The sequence below is a fragment of the Pyrenophora tritici-repentis genome, chromosome 6 (genome assembly GCF_003171515.1).
Source record: "Pyrenophora tritici-repentis strain M4 chromosome 6, whole genome shotgun sequence".
Taxonomy (NCBI): domain Eukaryota; kingdom Fungi; phylum Ascomycota; class Dothideomycetes; order Pleosporales; family Pleosporaceae; genus Pyrenophora; species Pyrenophora tritici-repentis.
Genome location: NC_089395.1, coordinates 2527496 through 2541801, shown reverse-complemented (window position 1 = coordinate 2541801; position 14306 = coordinate 2527496). Strand labels below are relative to the sequence as shown.

The window sequence follows — 14306 nt, the reverse complement described above, 5'->3', positions numbered from 1 at the left end:
GTACGAGAATGGTCACTTCAGCGCTGTCACAATCTCTATGAGTGAATTGATAATATCTTAGAGCGCTATCATACCAGCATGTCTTGGGCAATCTTCTCGGCTAGCATATACACGGAGCTCTGCGGGTGACCCGGCACGCTGAAGGGCGTGATGGAGTTGTCCACCACACGCAGCCCCTTCACACCAAACACGCGACCTTTGGAATCCACCACCGCGCCATCCTTGGCAGATTTGCCCATTGCACATGTCGAACTTGCATGCCATATGGGCTGTGCATTCTCTCGGATAAATTTCAAAATATCCGCATCCGAGGACACTGCAGCACCGGGCGCGATCTCTGGGCCGTACACAACGCCAGAAAGGGTAGAAGTAGCCCAAGCTTCTCGTACGTGCTTGAAAGCCGCAACCAGGATCTCTCCATCGGCGGGATCGGTTAGCCAGCCCAAGTTAATGACTGGCGGGTCTGAAACCGACGCACTGCTGATTGTGACGTTGCCTCTCGATGTAGGGGTGAGCAGCGTCGCACTAATGGCTCCAATAGTAGAGTAGTTTGCACTACCGCTAGGGAATCCAGACGCGATGTACTCAATCTCGGGCCAATCAGCCGGGAAATCGTTGAGCAACTTGGCAGTGCGGCTAGAAAAACCAGTACGATATTTCTGTGGCAACTTCTCGAACGAGAGATAGCCTCCTCCTGAGCTGTACGGCCCCGAAGCATTCAATGTGTACTGCTGTACTGCAAGAGCCTGTTGAGCCGGTGTCGCAAGATATGTCCCTGTGTTTGGCACAGTAATGCCGCGGAGCACATTGAAGAAGATCTGGTCCCACAGATTCTTGCCAACCCCAGCCAGACTGGAGACGATGGGAATAGAAAATGAAGCAAGGGTATCAGCGGGTCCAATACCTAGCGCCATGTTAGCACGTGTGTTATGAAGATTGGGGGATATCTTACCCGAGAGCATAAGAAGCTGGGGTGAATGAAACACGCCTGCAGAAAGTACAATCTCTCTCTTTGCAGAGAGCGTGTACGTCTTTCCCCCAGTTGTGACGGATACTCCTACCGCCTTTTTCTGTTTGTCGAACACTATCTTACTTGCCTGTGAACGCAGGTAGACAACCGGACGCGAAGTGCCCTTTGACGATGCGTCAAGGTAGCTGCTTTTGGAAGTACTTCTTCTAGCGTCCCTTGGATCAATTGTCGTTGGCACCCATGCACCGCCTTTCAATTCTCCACTGTTGAATCCTTTGGTGCTCAATTCCAGCCCAACTGCTTGCAAGCCACGCACAAGCCAGCTTTGGGCTGGATCGACCCAGTTAGCCCATGAGACCTGCAGTGGCCCGCCTAAAGCGTTATTAAACGCGTTGGGATCATATCGTACAGTCGCATTTGGCGTCTTGCGTTTCTCCAAATTTGGTGGGGTGAGTGTAGATGACTTCTTGAAGTAGGGAAGGACTTTGTTAAACACGTAACTCTGATCTCCAACTTGATCTGCCCAGCGCTGAAAAGCGCCAAGAGTCCCGCGGTGGTACGCCATGGTGTTTATAGCTGAGCTTCCGCCCAAGGTTTTGCCCTGGGCGTAGTGGATGCGACGGTTGCCAGCTGAAGGTTGCGCTGTAGTCACCAAGTCCCAATCGATAAGAGGTTGCTTCGGGTATTCTTCGGTGGTTGCAAGGACAGGCATGACAAGACCATAGTATGGTACTACTGACTGGTTGCCGTTGTCTTGTTCATAGAGCCCGCCGGCTTCCACAACTGCCACGGATGCAGCCGCAGACAACCGTGAAGCTATTGCGAGTCCCGCTGTGCCGCCGCCAATGACTGTTGTGTTGTTAGGCTAAGTTGAACGAACAAGGAGCATGCTAGGCGTGTTCGGTGTTTGAAGAAGAACTAAGCATACCCACGTAGTCATAAGACGCATCTCCTGGCACACCTTCGCAAAGACCCGAACCTTGTGTAGGCGCCGCAGCTACCAAAGTGAGCACGGCTACGCCATACACGCACGCAAATCCCAACATGCTTCAGTTTTGGCCGAATTGATATTGAAACCTTCAGCTTCGATGACCCTGTGAGCAAAGATATGCACAACCCAGTAGCTGGGTATGATGTGCGCGAGAAGTAAAGAAGGAGCTTTCGATATTCTGGCTTTCCTCTCCTGTCCAGACGCCTCCGTCTAGCGAGAGCGGGCTGGGCTGGCCTCGACTGCCGAGTCGTGCTTACGGACCGATACCAAAGTACCTACCTAGGTGGGTATGTCCCGTCGCCAAAGCAGAATCCTATGTATTGACCCCTTCTTATGCGCATCGCTGCATGCGCAACATGATCTCCACAGCAATTTCGAAAACGTCTATCCTATAAGTATCCTGAATCATACATGAGGTTAGGATTCCCATTGCGCGCGGCTGGCCTTGCCGCCCTTTGCGACGCGTCTCACGACGCGGATAACCCTAATCCAGATCGACACCTAGCGGCGCGGCAGGAGAATGCAACAGGACCAGAACGGTCTCACCGTGTATTTTCCAGGGACCAGGGCTACACGCGAAAGTATGTAGGTAGAACGAATGAACTGGGGGTTACGTGTACAGCGGCGAGCTCTGTAGCCTGGATTGGGGTGAGCTGGTTCGGAGTTGGCGACTTGAATTTTTCTATCAACAAGTAATTTCAAAATCTCGTATAGCGGTTTCTAGCAGCTGACTGGGCCCGGGGTTGGTATTGGCGAGTCAGATCGTTGCCCCCCATGTTCGCCGCCACCAAAAAAACTCCTGCCAGACTCCAAATGTGGTGGTTCCCAGCAACGTCAATGAATTTTCCCCAATAAAACCGCTAGTATTGCCTGATTATGCAATTGAGTTCGTCCCGTATCTATTGTTGAAATTAGTATACATTTATCTTTCAGGTAGTCGTGGGGACTTACTGTTACACCCCGCATCGTACATGTCTTCTCGCACTAGATCTGCATCGCAGGGCCCATATTGCCCATCAGAACCACGCGAAGCTTCTCCGGTACCGTAAACTTTTCCTCATCATCTGTCAGCCGTTGTCCATCTGGGCTGTTCAAGATGGACAAGCACTGCTGTACATGCAGCTCATCTCGAAACGTGAACTCGCTCATCGCATCCCATTCCAAGTCACTCGGCTCTCCGACGAGGACGACTGGTGCATCTGGATCGGCTCGTTTCTGAGTTGACGTCGGCGCACCTAATCGATCTCCAGCTCCAGACTTGACGCGCACCGGGAAGCGCAGCGTACAGGACAAGGGAGCCTGATCTCCGAATATTTCTTTGACAAGCGGCATGTGGGTGCCTTCCATGTAAGTTTGGAACTCCTCCGGGCTCAGATCTGGGTCACGTGTGTAGAAAGCGAGGATGGAAATGGGCATCTTGGCGAGGGTGGTTGGATAGCGTAGATATTCGTGCGAGGCAGAGATTCGCGACAAGAGAGGTTGGGTGTTGTTGGGAATGAAGTGGTAAGAAGGGTTTGTCAAGGCAAAATGTTGAAGAGATGTCGGGAGGGGTTGCTTAGTGTGCTGTCACTGCCAACTTAAACCCTCACGGCGCTTTAACTAGATGATTCGCGAGTCAGATTGGGTCTGCTTATCATTAATTTGGCAATCGTCCCATAGCCATATGCGCAGACTTGAGACACGTAATGACCGCGCCGAAGCTTTTGCAAGCGTACCGAGCCTAATTCAGCGACTCCTATCATTTGTGTCCTGGGTAAGACACCGGGTTGTGGGGGTAAGTGGAGTGCACTTGGACCAGACGATATTCTTGATTGTTGATCCCGACTTTCATTCTCTCCTTTTGGATCTCCTTGCTGTTAATACTCAGGCCATATTCATGCGTTGGGGTCGCGGCTCCTACGCCCGTGCCACGTGGTCCAGAAAAAAGTGAAGTCGGTAGGCGCCGCTATTGTACAGCGGCCAAGCAATGAGATGCTTACTGGTGGATGGCTGCTGATGTGGGGCTTCATGACCACTCCTTAGACCGCTATGCTTGGGAGTCCCCTTAATCGGGGGCTTCAGGCGAATTGCGACAGAGCCTTTTTGGGACGCAACAGGTCGTGAACTATACCCCACTAAGCGTAAAGGCAAGGGCCATGCCGGGTTGGAAGGTTGGGGATGCGTGCACGCACCTGCCTGTGCAGGAACCGCTCGTCGCTCAGAACGCCGGGCCGAATGGGGAACGGGAAACTCCTTAGGACGCTGGGCTCATCATCTCGCACCACTTTCTCGAATTTTCTCGACACGATAGCGACCTGGAAGGGTGCCCTTGTCAATTATAAGACTAACGGGCATCGTTGAGGTAGGACTTGTACCCCGCATGGTGAGGGGCATCGGAGCAAATCTCCCCGAATAATCCGTCCACACAACAGCACTGTTACCACCACCGTCTACGGCTCGGTCCGCAAAGCCGAAGGCCATGATGGCGTATCTGGCTGTCTTGCAGTATTTGGGCTCCAAGGTGGCAGTCTTATCTCAACTGATCCTTCATCAGCCCTGGCTACGTAGATCGTTCACACAACCATCTGGGCCTGGGTACCTACACAAACATGAAGTTTCGCGATGGTATGAGCTAGGATAGAGATACCATGGCTGAAGCTGATCTCCAACAGGCATGTGGTTGGTCAATGACCGCTTCACAGTCCAACATGCGGAAGAGGTATACACCGTCACACCCCGAGAAGACAACAAAGCGGTGACGCTCCTGTGTCCAACCAGAAAGATTCTTTCTCGGGGCGACACGCTCAATTTGAGCACTCTCTCTGTCGAGATTGAGGCGCAGTTTGATGGCGTTATATCACTGGAAGTAACCCATTTCGCCGGTGCAAGACGCCTAGGTCCCGACTTTGAAGTATTCCCAGACGGCAAGCCTGCCTCAGAAGGTCAGGTAGTGAAGAGTGAGAAGGGTACCACAGTCACCTCGGGAGGGTTGAGCGCCACTGTCAGCTCAGACGAGCATACATTCGACATCAAGTTTCACGCTACAGATGGATCTAAAATGCTGACTTCTCTGCTTAACCGAAGTGTTGGGCTGGCATACTCGCCAGCTTTGAGCACGCCCAAGATTGTCGAGGACCTGAGTGCTCATAAACATTATGTCTTTACGCAAACCGAACTGAGCGTCGGCGAAACCATTCATGGACTTGGTGAGCGTTTTGGTGCCTGGAACAAGATTGGTCAGAATGTTGAGGTTTGGAACGAGGACGGCGGAACATCAAGCGAGCAGGCCTACAAAAACATCAGTTTCTGGCTGAGCTCACGGGGTTATGGTGTTTTTATTGATACACCCGATAAGATTGACATGGAGATTGGAAGTGAGCGATGTTCGAGGTTGCAGACTACGGTTGAGGGGCAGCGCCTAAAGTGGTGAGTACTCTGGTGATCAAGGGAGTTCATTCACTGACTCCTCAAGGTACCTCATATACGGTCCGACACCCAAGGAAGTTTTAACCAAGTACTCCATTCTCACGGGCAAATCGAATCGTGTCCCAGCATGGTCATATGGCCTCTGGCTGAGCACATCGTTCACTACATCCTACGATGAGAAAACTGTCCGTCACTTTGTCGAGAAGATGTCCGATTCCAAGATCCCCGTCGAAGTCTTCCATTTTGATTGCTTCTGGCTGCGCGCTTTTCACTGGTGCGATTTCGTCTGGGATCCAGAGTCTTTTTCGGACCCTGCAGGCCAGATCAAGCGCATGAAAGAAGATGGCCTCATCAATAAGGTCAGCGTTTGGACCAATCCTTACATCGGCCAAGCAAGCCCAGTATTCAAGTATGCGGCCGACAAAGGCTATCTACTCAAGAAGACAAACGGAGATGTATGGCAATGGGACCTCTGGCAGACTGGCATGGGTATTGTTGACTTTACAAATCCAGAAGCATGCGAGTGGTTCCAATACTGGCTCGAGAGACTATTCGATGCGGGCGTGGACTCCATCAAGACAGACTTCGGCGAGCGTATACCGACGAAGAACGTCCAATGGCACGATAAGAGCGTGGATCCCAACCGAATGCACAACTACTACGCTTTCATGTACAACAAGCTGGTCTACGAAACAGTACAGAAGCGATATGGAGAGCACGAGGCGATATTATTTGCACGTACTGCATGTGCGGGATCACAACGATTCCCACTCCACTGGGGCGGTGACTGCGAGTCTACGCCCGCCGCACTTTCAGAGTCGATACGAGGTGGTCTGAGTCTAGGGCTCGCATCATTCTCGTTCTGGACAAGCGACATTGGTGGCTTCGAAGGCAAACCGCCGCCTTGGATCTACAAGCGCTGGGTTGCATTCGGACTGCTCAACTCGCATAGTCGTCTGCATGGCTCAAGCTCGTACCGTGTACCATGGCTAGTCGATGATTCGTCTCTGGAACCTGAAAACTGCACCGAAGTGTTGCGATACTGGGTGCAGCTTAAGCGCAGCCTTATGCCATACCTTTTTGCGCAGGCTGAGGAGAGCATTGCCAATGGCTGGCCCACGAGCGTGCGAGCAATTGCCCTGGAATTCCCTGACGATCCAACATCTTGGCATCTCGATCGCCAGTTCATGGTTGGCAGCCAGATCTTGGCATCACCGGTCTTTGAGGAAGATGGCAGTGTGGAGTACTACCTGCCACCTGGTCGTTGGTTCAGCTTCTGGGATGGCACAGAAGTCCAAGGGGGCCGGTGGATAAAGGAAAAGTATGGCTTCCTCCAGTTACCGTTGTTTGTGAGAGAAGGCACTGTGTTGGTGCTCGGGAGAACAGAGGGCGAGGGCGGGTTTGGCTACGATTGGCTCGCTTCTGGTGGGTTGGTCAGACTATATGGTGTGAAGAAAGGTGACAAGGCAGTCTTGGTGGATACCAAAGGCGTTCAGAAGGGTGTACTAGAGATGGACGGCACGGGAGAGCTCAAGGGTATGGAGTTTCTAAGTGGAGACTGGAAGGTGTCGGAGGTGGCATAGAATGGTAATTCTTGAACTCGAGAGGTCACGCATCCTGAACAGATGCGCTGCACTCCTATAGAGTAGCAGCTCCATGTGCGAAGCGAGCAAGCCAAGCTCCAGCAGCACAGGGTATTCATTGGCGGAAATATAACATACACCCTTGCCCCGCACGCTATGGTACCCCAACATCCTTCGCCTGTCCCCCAGAATTCATTCAGGCATGATCTTCGAGTGGCATTCAGCCAACAAGCATGAGAGAAAGCTTGTCTGAAGTTGTCCCGTGGAAACTAGGGACGGGCTTCCGGGTGAATAAGTATTAGGCGAGGCTGGTGGGATCATATACAGGATGAAGTATGATCGGGTTGCGTGGATGGTACAGTGACATGGCTGGCTCGGGTAAATATATACCTAAGCTACCATCCTGTCAGAACTGTCAGACATTTACAGAACCCAGTGTCTTGTTTCTTCGTCGAGCTGGTAGACTTGCAGAAGGCAGCCACGATGGGTCTCTTCTTTAACGTTGCTCTTGCCATCTTCGTGGGCACGGGCAGCTTCCTCTTCGGCTACGATTCGGGAGTCATGACAATTGTCATCCAGTCACCCAACTTTCTCGAATTCTTCCGCACAGACAAGACTTCGCCGATTATAGGAGCAATCAATGCGACATTCTCGGGAGGCGCCTTCTTTGGCTCGATGATGTGCGTATATCCTGAATCCAACATGTTATACCGCAGCACTAATGAGTGTGAAGGGGTGGCTTCACAATGGATAGTCTTGGTAGAAGGAAAACCATCATGATCGGTGCTATCATCAACCTCATCGGCGCTATACTTCAATGCGCTGCTCAAGATCTCGCCATGATACTCGTCGGTCGCATCTTCGCTGGCTGGGCCGTCGGTATCTTATCCATGTCAGTACCCGTTTACCAAACAGAATGCGCTCACCCAAAAATCCGCGGTTCGTAGTCCCAGACCTAGTTCAGTATCTGCAACACTAACAACCCCAGGTCTCATAACCGGTATTACCCAGCAAATGATCGGCGTAGGCTTCATCATCTCAACCTGGGTCGGATACGGGTCCTCCAAAGTACCCGCCACCTCTTCCTTCTCCTGGCGCTTCCCGCTCGCCTTCCAATGTATCCCCTGCCTCATCATCATCTGCGGCATACTCTTCTTCCCCGAATCTCCCCGCTACCTCGTGGAAAACGATCGCGCGGAAGACGCGCTCAAGGTGCTCCGCAAACTGCACTACGACGGCAGCAACGAAGAATGGATCCAAACCGAGTTCAACGAAATCAGACTAACTATTGACGCTGAGAAGGCGATTTCCGCCCCAGGATGGAGAATCATGTTTACCGTGCCGGTGTATAGGACAAGACTGATGCATGCTACATTAGCACAGGTGTTTACGCAAATGACTGGGTACGTTGGCATCACTTCTATACACCAAATCACATGGCAAAAAGACTAACAACCCAAAGCATAAACGTTATAGGATACTACTCCACAATCCTCTACGACAACCTCGGCATAGTCGGCGACCGCAATCTCCTCGTAACAAGCATCTACAACATCGTCGGCCCAGTCTTCAACCTCTTCTTCATCATCTTCCTCCTTGACCGCGTCGGCCGTAGAAAACCCCTTCTTTTCGGCACAATCGGCATTTCCATCGCCCTCGTCTGCGAAGCCATCATCGGTTCGCAGGTCGAGCACGCCACGGGCTCCCGGCGTGATTCGCTGTCAGCTGCTGGTGTCTTCTTCTTGTTCTTGGTGTCGTGCATCTTTAGCATGTCATTTGGGCCCATCTCGTGGGTTTACGCGTCGGAGATTATGCCGCTGAGTATACGCGGGAGGGGCTCGGCCTTTGCAACGGGTGTGGGGAATTGGCTCGTGGGGACAGTTTGGAGTCAAGTGTCACCGATTGGGTTGGGGAATATCACGTACAAGTTTTACTTCATTTTTGTGGCATTCAATCTCTTGGTTACGCTGCCGACGGTGTTTTTCGTCTTCAAGGTACGTTTTATGCGTGGTTTGGGGGGATGGAGGAAGGAGAATACTGACATGTGATGCAGGAAACGAAACAGCTTACTCTTGAGGAGATTGATTTGCTGTTTGGAGAGAGGGCGTTGGGTATACTGCCGGATAATTTGGATGACAAGCAGAAGGTTATTGAGTTGGAGAGGATCAGTGCGGCGAAGAAACAGCTTGCTGGGACGAATGTGACGGCTGTTCATTAGGAGTGGGAATGTGAGATAGATGAAGCATGGATAGTTGGTAATAATGAGATGGCGATATACTATTCACCACCCCTGAACCCCTTTACATGATATATACACATCTCACCCAAATTCCATACATGACCCCTACCTACAATCCCCGCATAATATCATCAATAGTAACCGGCTTCCTGACCGCATTGGAGTACCCCTCATGAAAGCTCACCCAAATCCTGCCCACATTTCCCGCCATCTCTCCACTATCCAACTTCCGCTTCGCCTCCTTCCTCGTCGCATCCGTCTCTTGGACGATACGACCGAAAAAGTCGCGCTTCACAGCCTTCTTATTCGCCTCTGCGACTTTCTCCTCCGTAGTCTTCTTCTCCTTTTTCTCCGCATCAACCTCGTCGTCGAATTCATCCTGGCCACCCCTACGCTTCCGATTCGCATGTTCACGTAACGCAGATTCCTTCCTCCATTCTTGCTCTAGCACACTACGCACCGCATACCGAACCTTATCGTCCTTTTTACCGCCCAGCGTCTCGAAGCTCGCCAGCGCGTCGAGTGCAGGCTCCATACGCCACACGAAGCCCGCACTGCGATTCGCCACGTCCTCTGTTTCTATTCTTGATTTCTCGAAGCGCACACCCGTCGCGGCCATTGCGTCGACGGCTCTGCGCACGAGCTCTTTTTCGGATGCTTTGCGCACGGAGGCTGTGGCGAAGGACTTGGAACCTGTTGCACCCGTGTTTACGAGGACGGGTTTGACATCTGGAGAGAGCATGCGTAGTACGTACGGTATAAGTTCCAGCGCCATTTCCTCTGGGCTGCGGAACATGCGTGTGAGCGGGAGTGTCAGACTTGTCTGCAGAGACATGAGCTGGCTCCTACTCGCTTTGTACTGTTCAAACGCTGCGAAACTGGCGCCGGGGCCGGAGAAAGGCGTGGGCTGGGTATCTGGATCTGAAGCGGGGTTTGAGGATGAGCGAATGGGCGAGGCGAAGAGGTTGTGGAAGGCGAGGACTGAGTTTGAAAGGTAAGGGGCTAGTTCCCATTCCTGGGAACCGTGGACGGCGGCGTTGAGCGTGTCGTGGAAGTGGAGCCATTCGTAGGCTGCGCTGGGCTTGCTGAGGAGCGTGTCGTCTTGGAAGGGCTTCTCGGGGTAGGCGGTGAAGCAGTCTGAGGGGGTGTTAGTGGATTTGTGGGAGGTGAGATAAGGGGCTAGGAAGTTTTACCTGTGATGATACGGTCGCAGTCACCGCTCGTGTCGACCATTTCCCTAAGACGGTCCATAGCACGCCGCTTCCCTGCTTCTGCTACCCCGACGACGCCGCTCTTTGCCCGCGCAGCAGCTGTTCTGGCGTCAATTGTCTCGGCTTGCTTGGGGAAGCCGGCGCCCTCGCGGAACACACGGTCAACGACATCTTTTGCGCCTCCTCGCCCTAAACTACGGGCTGCTCCACCACCGTGCTGTAAATCGTTGATGAGATTGTCCTCTATCCATCTCCGTGATAAATGTGGTCGGCCGTCCGACTTGGAGTCGTGTGAAGAACGTAGCCGTCCTGCTATCCACTCGGCAACGACCATTACGCCACGGATGTCTCCTTCTCCAGTGCCACTGCCGGTGCCACCTTCCTTCTTCGTGCTCACGCCCCAAGTGGCTTCGCATAGACGTCGTACTCCGTCAGAATCACATTGAATTCCTTCCTTTGTGAAGATATCCTGCATGCGCGAGACGACCATGCTGAGCGCAGGTTTACGAATGTGAACGATCTCAGCCATTGAAGATTGTCGCAAAGGCCGTAACGATGGATGGTATACGTCGTTGCAAATGAGGATAAGCGGGCGTAGTAGTCGGAACCTGTCGCCCTTCTTCTTCTTTGAGCTGGTCGTAGATTGTTGCTGCCCCAGTGTTTTCGAGTTCTTCTCATCCAAGTTCACCAAGTCGATCAGGGCCTTGACGAAACCACCTTCGCCTGAGCCACCACTGCCACCCACTACACCGTCTACCTCATCAACGATGACGCAGACTGGCTTGCCCGCTTTTCGTATCTTGCCATTGATGGTGCTCGTGTTGACACCACGTACATTTTCAGTGCCAACCATGTCCCGGATGCGGCCTTTTACAACGTTCCCACTACGTTCATCGGACGCATTGATTTCTTGAACTTCGTAGCCTGCTTGTCGCGCACAAACATGGGCAAGGGTAGTCTTTCCCAGTCCAGGTGGACCCGTCAAGAGCAAAATCTTGCGATGTCTCTGCTCATCTTCCTCAAAACCCTTGGGTGCCTTCTTCACTTTGGCTTTGCTAGCACCGGGGAAAACAATTGGGTCCCATGCTTTAAGCCAGCGCAATACTGATCGATGTGTTCGTTCGTCTCCAACCAAATCTGTGAACTTCTTCGCTCGGTACTTCTCCGTCCACATGAGTGTGCGATTGCTCTTTCCGTTTTTGCAGACTGGCTGCTCGACGGACTTTTGCGGTAGGTCATTGACGGAAAGTGATTTAAGGGCCTTTTCTTGATCGGCCGCTTTCGCTTCGTCCATGAGCTGGTGGATATTGAGTCCGTAGTAGCTGGTCCGTGCCTTTCCTTCTACTGCTACGGAGCGGCTCGCTATTATCTCTTCGTAGGACTGAGTTTCCTGCTTCGCCTTCTTTGGTATGTAGATTGCCTTTCCTGCTGCGTTACGGGCCAGAACACCGCGCATAGGTTGTGCTGAAGTGGGTTCGTGTGATGTCTGGGGTCGCTTGACCGGCGATTGTGATTGTGATTTAAAACTGTAGTTGTCGAGTTCGTCTACAGGTATCGATTCTGGATCTGCAAATTCATCCTGGCTCGCAGGTGGTGTATAGTCTGCTAGGACCTCTGGAACAGCTGGTAGGTCTCTGATGCTGCTGACCGCCCGCCTCTTGAGGGTGTGTTCCTTGAGCGCTTCAATGTCATCCTCGTCATCTGAGTCGTCCAAGAATCCTCCAATCTTGCGCTTCGCATTGTTGTTTGCCACATCCTTCAACGGCTCCCGCGCATCTTCAGTGCGAGTCCTCTTCTTTGGCGACGGGGGTTGTAGCATCGACGAGCTCGGCGGGTATGCGATGGGCGAAGAGATTAAAGGCATGTTGTAAACTGGAGGCGAGGAAGGAAAGTATCGCCCTTCTGTTGACGACTCGGTAGGAATGCGCTTGACTGGTGAATGCTTCCGGCGCTTTGCAGGCGTTTCTGCCGGTATTAGTACTGGTCGCAGAGCGTGTGTACGCCAGCAGTACCAATAACCACTTCTTCACTCCGGAATATATCGGCTACGTTCCAAGCACGGTATTTGATAACAACGCCTGCACTATTCTTCTTTTGCGTGTCTTCGGCAATGCACTCCTGTAATGCGTCGAGTTCGTCGGAATGGGATTGCGAGGCGGGCGCGTCGTTGTGGGGAAGATCGAAGTCGGATAGAAATTGGGCAGGGTCGAACGAGGTAGGTATGTCTGAATAACTACTCATGGATGCGTGTTGGTATCATTATTGGAAGGGAAAGTGGGCGATCGAGCGTGTGTCGAGATCTAAAGTACCGCAGACGCGTCGCGTTGTAACGCGTTCGCTGCTAGCCGCTTTTGGTATCGTTCCATGTCTATCAGATCCTCCTGATCCCAGCAACTCTGTACATGACGGAGCGACTACCGTACAACCACAAACATGCTCCATCGTAATTAATCATGGATATCAGATCTTTCTGTTTTCTGGTCTATTGGTATCGAGCTCTATGTCTGGAGAGCGCGTCATGAGGGGCTCGGCCCAATTTCTTCACGAGCCGAATCGCTTCACGGAACCCCCGCCAACAGAAGCACCCTTTTGTCGCACGCCCCAACCATCCATCTCAGGCATCGAATGGCCTGACATTGAGACAGGTTCTTTGGTACGGTACAGCACAGTCTCCACTGCTGTCGTACATTTCGCGGAAGCGAAGAGTAAAATTCTGTCAAGGGGCCCCGCTACCATACGAATCAGTCCCCGCATTCTTTGTCCCTGGACCGCATTTTCAACCATACAAATTCTTCAAGGGCATACATAGGGAAAGCATACATGACATTGACCTCATAATGTTTGTAATGTTTAACATTCCATATAGTTACTGAGTATCAAAGCTGAATGGCGCAGCGGAAGCGCGCCGGGCTCATAACCCGGAGGACGCACGATCGAAACGTGCTTCAGCTATAACTCCTTTTTTGCCCTTTTTGCTACCTGGAATGGAGAATGCAGTTTACATACTTAAATCTTTACATCCTTCTTTCTTTTTTGCCTCTATACACTGCCCCTCGTTCTACCTACGGGTACCCACATATAGACGGACCCCTGACTGAACTGTCGGTATCTGGTACAAGTCCGCTATCACCCTGTTGTACAGATGCGCTGGCCAAAAATCCAAATGTACCTATCGTTCATGCGTGGCAGTTGCTACTTGCAAACACTGACTGACTGGATTTAAAATCTACAACCATATGCAGCGTCCATCTCTTCTCTTCACTTAACAGACTCATTGTCTCTGAATAATATGGCGTCTCATAGATCATACCACATTCCAAAGCGTCCGCGCAACCCCTTACTTCGACACGCTTCACCGATCCACTACGGTGCGGCGACGCCGTCGGAAAGTTCACTTGTTATGTTGGCAAGTTCCTCTGGTAATAGTTCGACGGTAACCGTGAGTTCCGGAGAGCTGGATAAATGCGAAGATGAACGACAGCATAGGTTCAAATTCTGGTCATCGAAGACTTTCTGTTCAAGGCTAGGAGCATTGTTTCCGTTGCTAACGTATGATATGGTAGTTGATGTCGGAGCATTTCCTGGGTATTGTGTTTTCAAGGGCATGGAATACTTTTTTTCGGGTTTCTGGGATGTTTGTCTTCAAGTCGGCGATAGCAGGAACTTAGAGAGCAGGATTGACTATATCACTTGAAGATGAACGTGCGAGATGATTATAATGGTCGGTATACTGATCTATGGAAGGGTTGTAACAACTAAGCTATGTCACCTTTCCATCTATCATACACCTGGATCTGTCAAAACACAAGATCCCGCGAACGTTTTCCACCCTCTTCTCCACTCCCTTCCCCCCCTACTCTGCACCACACCTCCCCATCCCCGCCATCGGCTTCGCCTGACATCAACT

At 51.9% G+C, this 14306-nt stretch overlaps 6 protein-coding genes across 6 annotated transcripts; 3 read left to right on the top strand and 3 right to left on the bottom strand.

Annotated features, from left to right (window-relative positions):
* Positions 1-68: 68 nt before the first annotated feature.
* On the bottom strand, positions 69-2016 carry PtrM4_121920 (BetA, Choline dehydrogenase and related flavoprotein; the record flags this gene model as incomplete). The annotated part of the gene is made up of 3 exons (XM_001935446.2): positions 69-904; positions 953-1819; positions 1899-2016. 3 exons carry the CDS (start codon positions 2014-2016, stop codon positions 69-71), a joined length of 1821 nt encoding a protein of 606 aa, XP_001935481.1.
* Positions 2017-2945: 929 nt separating this feature from the next.
* PtrM4_121910 (EthD domain containing protein) lies at positions 2946-3377 on the bottom strand (the record flags this gene model as incomplete). Its single annotated transcript, XM_001935445.2, has 1 exon — positions 2946-3377. One exon carries the CDS (start codon positions 3375-3377, stop codon positions 2946-2948), a length of 432 nt encoding a protein of 143 aa, XP_001935480.1.
* Positions 3378-4549: 1172 nt separating this feature from the next.
* On the top strand, positions 4550-6949 carry PtrM4_121900 (Alpha-glucosidase, family 31 glycosyl hydrolase; the record flags this gene model as incomplete). The annotated part of the gene is made up of 3 exons (XM_001935444.1): positions 4550-4565; positions 4613-5366; positions 5413-6949. The coding sequence occupies 3 exons, from the start codon at positions 4550-4552 to the stop codon at positions 6947-6949; spliced, it is 2307 nt and encodes a 768-aa protein (XP_001935479.1).
* Positions 6950-7432: 483 nt separating this feature from the next.
* Positions 7433-9167, top strand: PtrM4_121890 (AraJ, Arabinose efflux permease; the record flags this gene model as incomplete). Its single annotated transcript, XM_001935443.1, has 5 exons — positions 7433-7629; positions 7683-7888; positions 7938-8352; positions 8412-8943; positions 9003-9167. 5 exons carry the CDS (start codon positions 7433-7435, stop codon positions 9165-9167), a joined length of 1515 nt encoding a protein of 504 aa, XP_001935478.1.
* Positions 9168-9297: 130 nt separating this feature from the next.
* Positions 9298-12640, bottom strand: PtrM4_121880 (HolB, ATPase involved in DNA replication; the record flags this gene model as incomplete). Its single annotated transcript, XM_001935442.2, has 3 exons — positions 9298-10325; positions 10382-12364; positions 12412-12640. 3 exons carry the CDS (start codon positions 12638-12640, stop codon positions 9298-9300), a joined length of 3240 nt encoding a protein of 1079 aa, XP_001935477.2.
* A 1159-nt stretch (positions 12641-13799) lies between these two features.
* Positions 13800-14093, top strand: PtrM4_121870 (uncharacterized protein; the record flags this gene model as incomplete). Its single annotated transcript, XM_066108492.1, has 1 exon — positions 13800-14093. One exon carries the CDS (start codon positions 13800-13802, stop codon positions 14091-14093), a length of 294 nt encoding a protein of 97 aa, XP_065961677.1.
* Positions 14094-14306: the final 213 nt, after the last annotated feature.